This window comes from Caloenas nicobarica, chromosome 11, assembly GCF_036013445.1.
Source record: "Caloenas nicobarica isolate bCalNic1 chromosome 11, bCalNic1.hap1, whole genome shotgun sequence".
NCBI lineage: Eukaryota > Metazoa > Chordata > Aves > Columbiformes > Columbidae > Caloenas > Caloenas nicobarica.
In genome coordinates this window covers 251,551-267,267 of record NC_088255.1, presented here as the reverse complement: position 1 = coordinate 267,267, position 15,717 = coordinate 251,551, and the positions used below count along the sequence as shown (strand labels likewise).

At 39.3% G+C, this 15,717-nt stretch overlaps 1 protein-coding gene across 6 annotated transcripts in view; it reads right to left on the bottom strand.

Moving 5' to 3' along the window:
- Nucleotides 1-14,899, bottom strand: part of ATG7 (autophagy related 7) — a 99,613-nt gene extending 84,714 nt beyond the window's left edge. For 4 of the 6 annotated variants that reach the window (XR_010606820.1, XR_010606821.1, XM_065642724.1 and 1 more), the window contains exons 1-12: nucleotides 14,754-14,899; nucleotides 12,877-13,087; nucleotides 12,593-12,647; nucleotides 10,728-10,845; nucleotides 9,331-9,408; nucleotides 8,653-8,769; nucleotides 7,499-7,648; nucleotides 5,221-5,309; nucleotides 4,021-4,142; nucleotides 2,868-2,958; nucleotides 1,266-1,410; nucleotides 480-638 (exon numbers count right to left, since the gene is read on the bottom strand). Coding sequence is in view for 4 of the 6 variants with exons in the window: in XM_065642724.1 (XP_065498796.1) it covers nucleotides 480-638; nucleotides 1,266-1,410; nucleotides 2,868-2,958; nucleotides 4,021-4,142; nucleotides 5,221-5,309; nucleotides 7,499-7,648; nucleotides 8,653-8,769; nucleotides 9,331-9,408; nucleotides 10,728-10,845; nucleotides 12,593-12,647; nucleotides 12,877-13,054 (1,302 nt within the window). In the remaining 2 variants the exon portion in view is untranslated. Of the gene's footprint in view, nucleotides 1-479; nucleotides 639-1,265; nucleotides 1,411-2,867; nucleotides 2,959-4,020; nucleotides 4,143-5,220; nucleotides 5,310-7,498; nucleotides 7,649-8,652; nucleotides 8,770-9,330; nucleotides 9,409-10,727; nucleotides 10,846-12,592; nucleotides 12,648-12,876; nucleotides 13,088-14,323; nucleotides 14,422-14,753 lie in introns of those variants that run through there. The other 2 variants (XM_065642725.1, XM_065642728.1) reach the window with 2 other exon arrangements.
- Nucleotides 14,900-15,717: the final 818 nt, after the last annotated feature.

The window sequence follows — 15,717 nt, the reverse complement described above, 5'->3', positions numbered from 1 at the left end:
TCTTATGTAGAAAATCAACTTAAATAAGGTTGCAAATTTGGGTGTAAAACATAATAGGAAATCTCAACAATACATTTATTAGTGTCTTCAAGACCTCCTGCTCCCATAGTAGACAACTAACGTGTCTAATCTCACGTTTAAGAGCAGAGTGGGAAAACAGTGTTAAAAGCAGCCATCACTGAAAGTTCCTTAGGACATACTAGACAGTAAAAAAAATTACTCACCATCAATGAGCTACAAGATTACTCAGATGATCCTTAATTATATTTCATCGTTACAAATATTTATTGTCTCCAAGTTTAACAGGTATGGAGTACTTAAAGTAAAACGCTTATAGATTTGTCAGTAACCAATGCAACACCTGTGTAATACTTTACCCGCTCATAATAAAGCTTAATTACTAGAACTTGGAATAGTTATTTGAAGTCACTGGTGCTTTTCCAAGGAACACATTAACACATTTTAAATACTGATCTTACCACTCCTGGGAAGATTTTCTGCAGTCTGTCTGCTGCTGCAAGTGCTTTGGGCTTCCCACCGCTCAGACAGTCTTCGAACTCATACAGTGGCTGTCGTACTGGGTTGGAGTACGAGATCTTTGCATTGTCCACAAATGTAATCTTCCTGACTCCCCAAGCCTAAACACGAAAGTAATTTAAATAATGAGATTTACAATAGGCTTAGCCATAAACTTTTGAGTAATGCCAGAAAGTCAAGAGAAGTTTTGTCCAATTTTTCTAGAAAGATCAAGTCACAAAAGCTTTTGAAGCTATTCACAGCAAAAAAACTTGTGGTTGCACTGAATAAGGAGAACAGAAAATGTGGTCTGTCCAAATGTATCATTCAGCAGTAATCCCTCAAAACCCTACTGAATTCAGTGGGATGTGGTAAACATCCCTGGAAGTAAATATCAGCACAGTTACTTCAAGTGCTTCACTATGAATTTGATCATATAATTTGTTCCAGAATTTATTGTTCAATCTTTTTTTATGTAAATTCAAAACAAATTACTATTCTGCTAAGGTTCCATTACTACTTGCTATGCTACTATTAGTAAAACTTCGAATTATTTCCATTGGTTACAAATCTCGCCTCTTCCCTGGAATTTATAAAATCAACTAATACATATTATGTGTACATTAATACAGATATACGTATACATATATACATTAATACAAGTTTTCTCTTACATGCCATGGCAGCTGCTCAAAAAAAAAAAATTATGAGGAATAGCGGATGATTTTCAAGACTAACTCAGGACTTACCATCAAGGTCCTTGCAACACTACAACCCAGCGTACCAGCTCCAAGCAGCAGACACTTGGCAGACACAATTTTTTCCAAATCAAGAGTAGGCACCAATCGCCAGCACATCAATTTCAAATTAAGATCCACTGACGATTCTGCTAACCTATATCATGAAACAAATAGCAACACACTTCTGAATGTTCTTGTGTTTCTCCAAAGCAGCAATTACTTTTATTTAAACTGAAGAAGTTCCATACTTTTTTTTTAAGGAAAGAATTCTACTTAAAGGTAATATGAAGAACAAAGTCCCCCTAGCAATACTTCTACCTAATAATAAGGTGCATGGTAAGCAGACTGGAAAAAAACGGTTTCTTGCATCCATCTGTACTCAAAATAAAATGTTACACTTACCTGTCTAAGGAATGGAGTCAGCTCTTTGTGGAAGTTTTAGAAGGAAAACTAGGTAGGAAATCCATGCTCAACCTAATGTCAGATTTTTGTATTCATCAGAACAAAGGGTGTTAAAACCCTCATCAAGTCAGGTAATCATAAATAATTCATAGAGTAATAACTAGCAGAGGAAAATGTCAGAATAAAAAAAAATAATAATCCATCCAGAGCAGGACTATCTCATTCACTCTACTCCATCCTCTTTCCCAAGGAAGCATATTGCTTCACACAGAATGGTAATGCTTATCCCTCTATTTCTTCCCAAACAACTCCCTAAAATTCTTTTGCCTTTCTCGTCTTCAAATCAGGTATGTATATAAGTTGTCAGATACCTCACAGTTTCATTCCCTTATACATCATAAATGTAACTTCTGCATTATCCAGTAAATTATTTGTTCAACGAGGATTTAAGATCATAACTGCCAAGGCTGGCATACTACTAACAGTTTCTATGGGAACTAACAGGAGTTAGCATGCATACAAGTAAAGAAGGACAAGTCAGATTTACTTAGAGAACTGCGAGCCCTCAGCTGAACTTGCTCTAATGTCTATGAAGATACACCGAACTGCCACAACTGTAAGATAAAAATGGCTTAGCTAGATAGGTAAAATATATGAACCTAAACAATTAGATCAACACACTCCCTACAGCATTGCAAAGTCAAGAACACACACGTAGTCAGTGAAAGCAGATGAGCCAAAGGGCTGTGTAACTAGACGGTTTTCAATCCATTGCCCACATATTATGCGCAGAACGATAAAAATTACTAAGGTCATGTTTCCTGAGCTTTTTTCTGTCACACTCTAACAATTCCAAAAGGCTGAACTTCTCTCCATGCTTATTTTCATTATATTTAACAACGTGCAGGTTACAGAATTCAATGAAAACCACAGGCCTGTAACACTCTGATCTACATTCCACTGAGTATAAATTCAATACATTTGAAATTTTAAGAGTCAAAAACTGCAAACACTTCTGCTGCATGCAGTGCACTCTGCTCTATTGAGGTCTTAATTCCAATAGGACTGTCCAAAGAATACACAGTATATGTGGTACTGTAAATTCTTACCTAAAAGAGACAAGATAGTCCTTGCATTTCACATTTCAACTTGTTAGGGCTTCAGCCCAAGTAAAGAAAACTATGCAAATTTAAAAAACAAGAAACAAACCTTTTTGGATCCATGCATTCACTGAGATTCACCATCCTTGGACCCATACCTCCCTTCTGGTTTTTCTCCCACCCAACAGCTTTTGGACAATCTGTTTGACATATTAAAAAACAGAAGGAAGAAAGGAGGAAAGACAGAATTAAAGTCTTAATATCCCAGGATAGAGAAAAGACATTTTGTTGGATTTAACCTTGTTAAAAAAAAAAAATCTAAATCTGTAAGTAAATAATCTGTATCTTTACAACCCAGTATTTATCGCTATACAAATGTTGCTGTTTTCCATCAACTGAAATCACTGCCTCTTGGAGTGAGAGAGCTTTACTCTCAGGTGTCCAATGTGCTGCTGTTGCCTGTTCAGCCTCCTTCACACCCAGGACAGAGATGGCATCATTCCTCATCATCTGGATCCTTAATGTGAAACAGACTCCTATGTTCACAACTCACAACTCAGTGACTTTTGCCAAGTTCAATCGTCTGTTCATGCTCCCTAGACCCAATCTGTAAATTCAGTAGATAATCATATATCCTAATTATATCATAATTAAACAATTCACAATGATAATATGTAAAGCATTCAGAACTTTTGGGATGAAGTAGAGAAATTCTCTGATACTGTCCTGTACACAGAAATTAAGTCTGAGTTTATGATCTAATGTTACGAGTTTATTGCTTTAAATTCTACCTGCCTACCTCGCCATGGGCCTGAAGAAACAATTCCACTCTGTAGCAGGCTTCTACCATTCCAGAAATACACAGAAAGTTTACATCACATCAATTCGCTACTATATGCATTCTTCCTAGCTGAGGGATGGCATACCAATTTAACGAAAGAAAAAGAGACTATTTGCTAATTGCCTGGTTTTTGTATTTTATGACACCAGGAGGATTTTCTCCTTTTTTTTTTTTAAAAAAAAAAATTAGAAACATGATTTAAGGAGGAAAACATTTAAAAGGAAGATGCTCTCTTCTTCCTTTTTTGAAGAACTGTTTCCTTTACAGATGTTTAACATAAATTCAAACAATATAAAATCCATTAGAAATAACTTAGCATAACAATGATTGAGTAGTATTAATATATTTTTTCCATCTTCACAGTGATTGAGGAAGGAGGAAAAAAATTGGAAATTTTGTTTGTTTGTTTTTAATGGATTACCTGGGCCAAGGACTCTCTCTGGAAGTTTTATTTCAAAGATAATGCTGTGTGTTATGTCTCTCACTCCTTGCATGGTCCTATCTCTGAAGCAGAGCACTTCAATGGACTGGAGAATGCTGCCCCTGCCATTTGAAACAAAACAAAACAAAACAGAGACATGAAATTTCTTAATAGTAAAAGTTCACACAAGTTTAGTCTCTTGCAGATTCTGAATAATGCTTTTTCTGTTAATACTGGAACACTGTTGTTTTGATCAGGTATAAATAAAAACAATTGTCTAGTATGAGAAAACTGCTTGTTGTGAAACAGCTCTAAAGAAATGACACTGTCAGCCTGTCCTCTGTCATTGACACTGCTGCTGGACAAATGGTATATTTAGAGGAATAAAAGCAGAGAAGCAACAGAGCACATGTGAGGTGATACAACATACTTTGCCACTGCACAAGCAATATCCTCTTAGTTCTTGATACAGTATCATTTTTCCTCCTTGTGACTCAAATCCCCAAATCAAACAGTTAGAACTTTAGTGCCTGAACACCTCTTCCTCTCAGAACGTGTAAAGCTGTCTGGGCACTTACCCATCACTCCACGCTACAGTTCCACTAGCAGCCCAGAAAACACCATACCTCACTGAGCATTTCTTCTCCCTACTGTGTGCTTTGTCATCAAATGTAAAAGGCAAAACTAGGAAAATGCAACTCAGCTACATTTTTTTTTACAGCAACTCAATATTATATGATACTTTAAATGATGTTTTTTTCCAATACTGGTATGTAAAACTATGTCCTGTCTTCCCAACTTCTGCCCAACAAAAAAATTCAGCAAGGTACATTACAGAAAACTGAAGGGTATCTGATTTTTAAAATTTAGGTCCTAGTATTATTTGGCACTAATTAATTATATGAAAATCACAGAACACTTTAAACAAGACTCAAAACAGCTAGAGGGTATTGGCAGAGTCTGAAGCATGTATTTCCAGGTATGTGCGTGCATGTGAGGATTAGGAATGATATGAACTTGTGACTGACAGAAACAAAAAACCAGAATAATATGCAAAATCAGAATCATTGAAAGTGAGTCATGTCAAGGTTAAGAGTTAAATCTCAGGTGGGTGATACGAGTAAAGTGTCATGGGGGAAAGAATGCCTAATTTTATATCAACCAATAAATAATCTTTGTGGGAAATAATAAAATAGATACCATTTGTGTGCTGCCAGGATCAGGAAATTTCTCAGTGGCCATCCTGGATAGTGGGATAAATTACATGGATCATAAACTCCAACTGTTACCTGCAAATAAAATTGCTCTAAATGAGAAGTCATCTATCCATTCTGATATTCAGTTCACAGTAAAAGTTATCTGGCATTCTTAATGTACAACTTCTGGACAGAGAAGGCCTACACACATTTTACTTATTTACAAATGTCCAATACATGGTCACACAGATTTCAGTCAAGCATTTGCCACAGCTTTGAGATTTGTTCAGTTGAGTTCCTTTATGGACATTCACTTTTCACTACAGCATGCGCACCTTCCTTAAATACGCCATGATGGGAGAAGCCCAACATCTGAAGCCTTGCTCTCAAAACAAAATTCTGTATTGATTTTGAGATGATCCAAAAGTGAAAGGGGACTGGCCAGTAAGATGTCAAGTCAAAGGAAAACCAGCATCAATTCACTTGTAAAGCCAACCTTCAAGATGGGATCTAACTGAAGGAACTAGACATTCCGTCTCATCTTCAATCAATGTAATACCATGTTCACAATCGAGGTATCTAACCTAGGAGCTTACTTCACAGTCAATGCAGAACCAAAACACATCCAGAGACTAGAAAGATGCCACTGCCTACCTTTAGATATGCCGAAAATCCGAACTTGGCCATCACTAATGGTACCTGTGCCTCACACCTACAGAGCTCTTCCCTCCTGCTTCTTCCCCTGTGAATGGGCTTAGAGAGACTGGTCTCAACTCCACCACACCAGTGAGGTGTCCCTAGAACGGCCTGAAACGCAGATGAGCTGATCTCATGGATGCTGATGGGAGGAACAGGGACCCCCGCCCAGCCACACGCTGCTGTTGCTTTGCAACTGCTACCTCCAGCAGGCAGAACACCCCTGAGCTGATTCCATTTCATACACCAGCAGAAAAATGACTGAGCAACAGCAAAAACATATTCCAGGGGAACAAGTTCAGTTGGCTCACTGAAATAAAAATTCTACAGGCAGTACTGATGTAATAAATCTTATCCAACAGGTCTAAAATTTTAGCACTTCCCTCCAAAGTGAATGTTAATGAAGAAATATATTCCAGATGATTACAGATTTCTTCCACACTGAGAATGTCTCTATCTAATAAAGTATACTCTTATCTGTGACCCATTATTGTAGTTATAGTACCATGTAAAATCTCAACCCTCACATTCTTATTTTACAAAGAAGAACTGCTGACTAGGTCTTAATTTCAGAAAAACAAATGTGCAAATGCAAAAAAATAATTTAAGTACTATAAAAGAGAACTAAATTACTTTTGTATGGTGTGACAAGACCTCCTTAAAAGAAAAATGTCTTTTTTGCACTTACTAGCTCTTCACCATAACTCAAAGTTCTGTTTCCTAGGACTTCAATAACGTGCATGATAAAAAGAAGTTTGAAGTTCACCAAACATAAAGACAGTAAAGCATTTAGAAAGACCTAGCAAAGTCCAGCAGCTGAGCAACGTGATCCAGAACAGAATTTAATGTACATAAACGCAAGCCAACCAAGCCAGTCAACTCCTGCTCTGATGACATCTGCTTCATGTATCATCATAATTCCTCCCTAACTGAAAGCAATAGACATTATGCACTTCATGCTCAAAGGACACGCATGACCTCTGTATTTAACAGAAGAAATATCCCAGCCTCTTCTGGTGCACAACCCATCTATCTTCCAAAATTACAAGGCATTTACCTTGAGCATTCTTCATATACAGATTCCCAGGAATTTTTATCCAAAGCTCTCATAACAAGCACATGTGGCAAAACACACTTTGAAACTTGAAAACTTTCATTTAGTATTCCCTGATTACTGCCACCAGAGTCAATAAATACATAAAATAGTTGAGTACCAATTTTTAGCACACGAACCATAAAATAAGTGTTTTGCATTTCACAGCTTGTAGGTAAAGTGGTTGGAATACTTCAATTATTATGCTAACTCTTTCATAAACTTATGTTGTTTCTATTGTGATAATGAGGGAAACGGAGCATGAAGAACTTCGTTTTCAAGCCGACCATTAATCTGGTGTAACCGGGCTCTTGCATAAGAACTAGAGACACTGAACTCGACACGAAAATCAATCCAAGTTGCTCGTCTTCAGCTATTTACCCAGCCTATTCATTGGCCAGCCATTGTACCCAGCTCAGCATTACAGACACTTCTCATACCATTTGAAAATTAAACATTTCTAGGTTATAAAAAGACATGAATTTCTCATTACCTTTCCCCCTTGGTCTTGGAAGAAACCATCCCACTTTTTCAGTGGAGATATCACAACAGAATTGTCATGATACTTGATTAAAAAATAAGGCAAAGCTGTAACACCCTCTTTCTGGCAAAGCTCATCATATGCTTTCTGAAGTGCTTGAATCTAAAAGCAAAAAGACAACCGTAATCAACAGTTTTAACAATCTTACACAGAACCACAGAAAATGCTTTAGCATCTGGGAAAACCAGCTCACCCAAATAATCTTAGAATATTCTGAAGTTTTAAAGCCCAGTATAACCACAAAAACTGAGATTAAAAATTCAATTGCGAAAGCAGTACTTGTCAATGCAAATTTTAAACAAGGGCGTTACTATTGATGCCACAAACTGATCTACCAGTACAAGATAACAAGACAAAAATCTCATTTTGATTGTCACAGTAGCTTTATATGAAAGTAAATCTGCTCCTCTATTATTAGGAAAAGAACAGTCCCATTCATTTTATTTTGTTATATCTATTTTCAGTATTTACTTGAAACTGCCTTTGGATCGTGGCATATATTTTAACACTATTTATTACTACAGAACCAATGAAGGTCTCCTGCGAAGAAGGAAACTAAGCATTTTTCACGGAAAAAACCCAAACTTTCTCTCATTGATTATAATGCCATTAAAAAGCTATTCAATGTTTTGTGTTAACTTCTGCCAAATAATACAACAAAAAATTGTTAACTTTTCTCTAAAAAAAAAAAACCAACAAACTTCCCTATCCGGTTCTTTTTCTTGTACAATCATGCATTTTATTAACACAATCATGCACTTTTATTAACAATTTTGTAATTACTAATGACTTTGCTCTCCCAGTGGATGCCTCTTTAAAAGAGTTCCTTAAAAATATAATGAGTTTCAAAAACATAGCTATATTTTCAATAAGCTGTATATAACAATTCAAAGGAACATAACTACCCCTTCAAGAACTGTTTGCCACATCAAGCTGAAGCGGCTTTTACACAAGGAGAAAAGACGTAAACAAAAACCTCACAAATCCCACCTGGAAATAAGACAAGTGAAGATTTTAAAAGAAATTAGATTCTCAAATTATTCAGTTTTACAGCCCATAAAACTGCTTAGTGCTACAGTCTCCATAACACTTTGTATTTTGAATACCTGATTCAATGGGAATCTGTCACCAAGACACACTGGTTTCTGAATTACGTGTATTCCATCCGGGAAACAGAGAGCCGGGTAGCAAAACCAGTAATAGAAATGATACTTTTTTAAATCCTAGGGAAAAAAATTGTAAAATTATATAATAAACACATAAAATAAATTACAGTTTAGAATACTAATCATAATCGATGGCTGATAGTAACCATGCTAACCATTGTTCTCTTTACTTCACAAGGCACTGTGTTGTGGTTTTAGAAAATAATTTAAAAAATACTAGAAGACTTCCCTTCTGTGTATATATTTTTAAGATTTAAACAGACAATATACGGACACTACTTCACTTTTTGTTAGCTGGAGCATTTTCTATTTGTTAAACATGAAACAGTTGCTCTACTTTTACTGATATCTATAAGGCTGTCAGACAACCTTATACATTTGTAGAAAAGAATATGAGATGGTACCAGCATTTTTTAAAGAATACATCATAAAATATTGTATATCTGTATATGAGAACAGCTTGTTAGTTTTATTAAAAAAATGTTTTCAGACATTTTAAGATGTCTGAGAATGATCCTGATAACATTAATATGCTAATACTAATACAGTATTTCTCCTAAAAAGAAACTACTACTTTATTCCCACTACAATGCTCTGAGACATATTATCTTTACTTACTGCGAATGTCAGCAGCAGGAATCTGTTCAAGAGCATAGGGTTTTCCAGAGCAGCTCCAGATTTTATTGATTCCCATATCTGTCATTGTGAGGACAAGAACGAAAACGCAGAGAAACAAAATACCAAGGTAGCACGAGAACAGCTGCAGAAACCTTTAATTCTTCCAGCTACCTTTAAAACACTGAAATTAACATTGCTAGTAATCCACTGTGATATTTTCCTAACTGATCCCACTCACCCCCATTACCTATGCTAAAAGGATTCTAAAGATAAGACAGAGACACACACTCTCTAACACAAAAAAATCATGGAAGCTGGGGAACAAGACGAGCATTTGTTCATGGATCAAGTATGGAGCATCAAATGAAACAAAATAAACCTCATCAGGAACAGTTCCTCATGTATATGAACTACTAACGCTAGCACAATCTAGAACATACTGTGGTATTAATACAGCCTTCTATTGTACCCCCATCCTTTTCATTCATGGGATCCATAGATATACGTCAATAAGCTACTAGGAAATTTGACCAAGAAAATGGAGACTCGCAAGAAGGCAGCGCACTGCAGGTTGGTAAGACAAGCAGCTATAATACTGGTATGAGGCAGAGCTGCTCGATCTTTGTCTTAAAAAAATAAACAAACAAACAAAAATACAAAAATGAATCAAGCATTCTGACCTTCCCAGTTTCCCTAAAGACAGATACTGCATCATACCTACCACTGCCAGGGAAGTACTAGGCCACGGGAACACAAAAATTTCATAGCCCTGAACGAAGATATGCATGAAAACTTCACTACTCAAGGCCAGCAGGCAAAAAATCAATCTAATTAAAGGAATCAAGCACTAGTCAAAGCTAAGTACCTCAAAAAGAAAAAGGTTGCCTTAGTTTGATTTTCACTTCTCCCCAAGCCATGACACTTAAATTTGTTACTTACAGTGCAAGCAGACTAGCCCCTTCCCTTGACAGCCACCTTTTCCCTTGCTTTATCTCAGTCTTCTGGCTGTTTTGGAGCTTCCCCGTCACTTTGACACACAAATGAATTGCAGTAATCTAAAGTTTAAACCAGGCATTTGCTGGCTTCTGAATGTCAAGACAAATTTTTAAAATGTGCTCTGTAGAATTTAAGTCACTGTCAGCTCCACAGCACTGTTCAGCTTAAAATTTGGCCTAGTAGCACACTAAAGGAAGCCCTCCAAGCATAATTAGCTACTTTCTACTCTCTTGTCACGAACGGTAAAAAGCAAACATCAAACTATTCCTTTTAGAATAAGTCAAATCCTGAGGCTACTATACGAGTAAGTATGGACAGTATCTCCAACATCTGGGGCAGAGATATAAAGTATTTTACTGCCTACTTCCAAGTCCTTTCTACCAGTTGATTTTTAATCTTACCTCATTGGCTTCTTTTTCCAGAAGTGATTTCTTATCACAGGATTTGAAAGTCTCTAAAGTGTTGGTATTATACAACGTTCCAAAAGCAGGACAGCAACGTGCTGGTATCGAGGCATTCCTGAATAAAAGAAAGAAACCTCTGGGAACTGGATACTAATGCCTTTAATGTGATCAGCAGTAGTAGCAGCAGCTACCCGATGGTGTAAGGCTGTCCTGAAATTGTCATATGATGAGGCACAGTAACAAAAGTCAAAGACAGCTCTAACAAAAATATTCTACCATCATAATGCTTTATTGAACATGGCTTGGTGTAAGAACCTGTGCAAATACACATCTGCATTATGACTTTGAAAATATATTGGGCATCTGTATTATCTCTAAGCAACATGGCACTAAATCACAGACCAAAGGTTTTAAAAATCTGTTCCAATATAGACTATCCATGACAAATGTGATTTTTACTAAAAAAATTATTAAGACTGAACTTTAGATGTCAGTATTTCATTCACACAAAGAGGTATTTGGTTAAAATTTTATGTTTAAGAAACAAGCCAAAGGAAGCCTAAACCAAACAAAAGACTGAATAGCTTTTATAGTTTGTAACATCATCGGCTGGAGAAGCTGCTGTTTGCAAACACAGTATATATTTCTTCTCCCATTTTGAATGTAAATTAGGTAAAAACACTACAATATTCCCTTAATTTACAGATCTGATGGATTTCATTGACTGCTTAAACATCATTCTCCAAAACTGATATGTTTCCGAGCACTGCTAAAACTCAAATACAGCAAATATTTAAGTTACATAATAAATACACATGATGTAGTTTCCAAAAATTTTTTAATCTAAAAGAGAACTCCTCATGATCATCTAAACTGACTACCTAAGGTATAGAAACAGATATACAGAAAATTACTAGAGTAGAATAAGTAAACACTATATAAATGGACCTTTCATAGGTTTTTTTTTTTTGTCGTAACATTTGAGAGCTCAAATACCATGGTACCATCTCTTTTTTCCTAATCTGAAACTCCTGTTCCAAATATCACAGCTTTCTTCCAATTGTACTTTGCTGCATATGCTTTCACTATCATCCGTAAAAGTTCTTACCTAAGAATTAACGGAATAATATCTCCTAAGAAATGATCTCAAAATGCACAAAGTCTCACTAGGCTCCTAACATCCTGACCAAACAAGGCAGAGAAAGTAACCTGCGCGATGTACAACTTTATAATCCACCAATATAAAACAAACAAGACATCTGTTCCTATGTTAGTTATATTATCTTAGGCATTTGCTGGAAATGAAAACCACACGGAAAAAATCTTTCCCTCCTCATCTCATTTTTGCTGTGCACACTGAGCAGCTTTGGTTTACCTTTCACTTTGGGGGTAAAGGCAAAAGTACAAAATTCAAGTTAAAAAGGTTAAATATTTTGGAAGATATTACAATGTAACAGCTAGGGATTGCAAAAACTATTTTGAGATCCTAATTGTAATGATGAATCCTCAGTAAAAACAGACCTAAGGAAAAATTTGCCCAGAGGTCAGATGACTGAAATATCCTTTTTTATGCCACAACGTTGAAGAAACGGAAAAAAATGGTATTTTATATAAACATATATACAAACAGTAAGTGAATCTGAGATTTACCAGCATATTTTAAACTTGGCCCTTCGGATGAATATATTACTTCAGACACATGGAGTTAATGTTTGCAATTCAAAGCAGTTTCTCCACTGTTATGAAGTTCATGAAAATATGCATTTATTTTCATGTAGAATTTGTCCAAATAACATTATATATCAAAGTGTTACTGTTATGCAACGGAAGTGTCTCTACATACAAATTAAGTAGGTACTTACATATCAAAGGCACTAAACTCCAACGTCAAGCGAGCTGGCAAACCCAAGGGATCACCTGGACAAAAAGCAGCAACATGCTTCTTTTAAACTGCAATACATAGATTAATTTCCCTCTTTTTGTTAATGTAAGTGATAAATTACCCACAGACACACCAGAATTCACAGCTCATCCAGCTGTGTTTTTTAATGTTTCAGCAAAATACCTAAAGCACGTTACATGAATACTTAGAAGAATGACACGAGAAACTCAAAATACTAAAGCCAGATGTTGAGTTTCTACCTACCATTGTAGTAGTAACCTTTGATAACTTTTGGGGTCTCATCCAACCGGTACTCATTGAGTTTCTTCTGTGTTAGTTCGTGCCAAAATCCTGCATCCAAGGCACTACTGAAGGGAGCAAACTGCAGCTTTGAGATTCCAGGATCTACAGGATGGTGCACCTCACTACCGGCAGTTGCCATGATTTTAGTTAATGATCGCTGTTAAACAGAATCCTGTAAAAGCAGATATGCCTGATAAGTATATATGCAACCGTATTACGACTACTCAAAGCTTCTTTTTAACATATTTTCTTGGGTTCAAGTACAGAAAGCTTTGCTCCTCTGAACATTTAAGTAACTCCAATTTTAAAAATCATTGATCAGAGGTCCTTTCAGTCCAAGCAAAGTCCTTCCAGATTCTTGTATGTAAAATTATGGAAGGCAAGTATATGTTCTGTTTGGCCAAGCTGCCTAGAAGGAACGGATTTCCTGACAGACATTCCACAATTTCTCCTATTACTTAGGATACTACATCTGAATTCTGTACTTCTGAGTTGTATCTTGTATTGTGCTACCACAGGTAAAAATAACAAAATGCTAAACACTGGATCAGCATTCCTTCTGTTATCTAGATATGTGTCTAAAAGCCTATTAGTACTATGTAAGTTCTGATGGCATTTAAAATCCAAACTAGCATTCATTTAGCTAGGTTTTCACTTCCATAAATTAGCAAACATTTAACTTTTACTACTACATAGGTCTTAAGCCTTACAAATCTTTTGTTTTGCAACTAAGTGTCACAGAATGCTCATCATGAAACAGGCAAATAATTGTTTGTCATACAGATGTCAGGAATAACAGAGTCAGGTTACATGGTACTTGATGCCAAGGCTTCCATAATAAAACTTTTATTCAAAGGTTCAATAGCTGCCTAGTCAATATTAATCCATTAAATCCCTCATCCCCTTTTCCCCATAAGCTGGGGAAAGTATTATTTAACATTTAAAAAAAAAATAGTTGTTACTTTCCTTGCCAGACAAGCTCTACTATAACTAAAGGTTTACTCATTTTGAATTTTCTTGAAGTCTTTTTTCAGCTTTTCAAAACAGTAAAGTTTTCATTTTGCTTCTAAGTACAATACCATACCCAAAAGTCATGTGTATTGTCAAACATTTTACACGACCAAGAAGCCAGCTGACAGTACCCAAGAGTAAATACTGAAAACACCAGCCTAAAAGCATCCACCAGGAATGAATTTTAACATCCTGCTTTTGTTATTACTGCACCTAAGGAGTTACTACTATACTAGAGGAACATTTGAAGTGAAAAACACACTGTAACTTTTAATATTTGTCGTCCCCTTGACAGACATAATCTGTTGTAAAAGTATGATTAGCAGTTTAATAGCATTTAAAACTATCGCGAAGTTACAGGTTTTAAGCCAAATTCACACAATCCCCTAAAACCTACAGCTTTTTTATAAAACTTCATCCTGTGGTCCAGAGTTGAGTGTTTTGAAGACCTCCTCTACATCTCGCTGCCAAGAGATTATTATTTCCTACCGCTACCTTTTCAGAAAAGCCGCTTCTCGGCGAAACGTCCCTCACCAAGTCTATTTCGCGGGCAAGGAAAGTCTGCCCTATTTCTAACCCCCCCTGACTCGGAAAGGCCGCTCCGGCACCCGGGGCCAAGCTGCTCCCGCCGCGGAGCCCGCCCGGCCGCGCCACACGGGGCGGCCCCCGCCCGCCTTTCGGGACTGGCGGCCCCGCTGCCCTCCCACGGCTTTCCCACCCGGGGAGCCGGGCACAGCGACCCGGGGAGGGGGGCGGCGGGAAGCGACCCGGGGCGGGGGGCGGCAGCCTGAGGGCGACCTGAGGGAGCACGCGCCCGCCCCGCTCACCAGCTGCCCCGCTCGGCACTTCCTGCACCGCCCGCTGCCCGGCCGAGTGACGTCATCCCGCCTCTGCCGCGAAGCGGGCGGGGAGGCGTGCGGCGCGGGGCGGCCGTCGTGACGCAGGCGGCGCGGGCCGGTCGGCTCTGCCTCAGGCGGGCGGTCCTGTCAGCCGCGGCCGCCCCTCAGCGGCCGGGAGTTCGAATCCCGCGGCGGAACGGGCTCGGCTCAGCGTCCCGCCGCGCTCCCCGCCGGCGGCACTCGCTCCCGGGTCTCCCTCTCGCAGGCCGGTCCCCGTGTCGCAGGCCGGTCTCCCTCTCACAGGCCGGTCCCCGTCTCGCAGGCCGGTCCCCGTCTCACAGGCCGGTCCCCGTCTCGCAGGCCGGTCCCCGTCTCGCAGGCCGGTCCCCGTCTCGCAGGCCGGTCCCCCTCTCACAGGCCGGTCCCCGTCTCACAGGCCGGTCCCCGTCTCACAGGCCGGTCCCCGTCTCACAGGCCGGTCTCCCTCTCGCAGGCCGGTCTCCCTCTCGCAGGCCGGTCCCCGTCTCGCAGGCCGGTCCCCGTCTCGCAGGCCGATCACCGTCTCACAGGCCGGTCTCCCTCTCGCAGGCCGGTCTCCCTCTCGCAGGCCGGTCCCCGTCTCGCAGGCCGGTCCCCGTCTCACAGGCCGGTCCCCGTCTCACAGGCCGGTCTCCCTCTCGCAGGCCGGTCTCCCTCTCGCAGGCCGGTCCCCGTCTCGCAGGCCGGTCCCCGTCTCGCAGGCCGATCACCGTCTCACAGGCCGGTCTCCCTCTCGCAGGCCGGTCTCCCTCTCGCAGGCCGGTCCCCGTCTCGCAGGCCGGTCTCCCTCTCGCAGGCCGGTCTCCCTCTCGCAGGCCGGTCCCCGTCTCGCAGGCCGGTCCCCGTCTCGCAGGCCGGTCCCCCTCTCGCAGGCCGGTCCCCGTCTCGCAGGCCGGTCCCCGTCTCGCAGGCC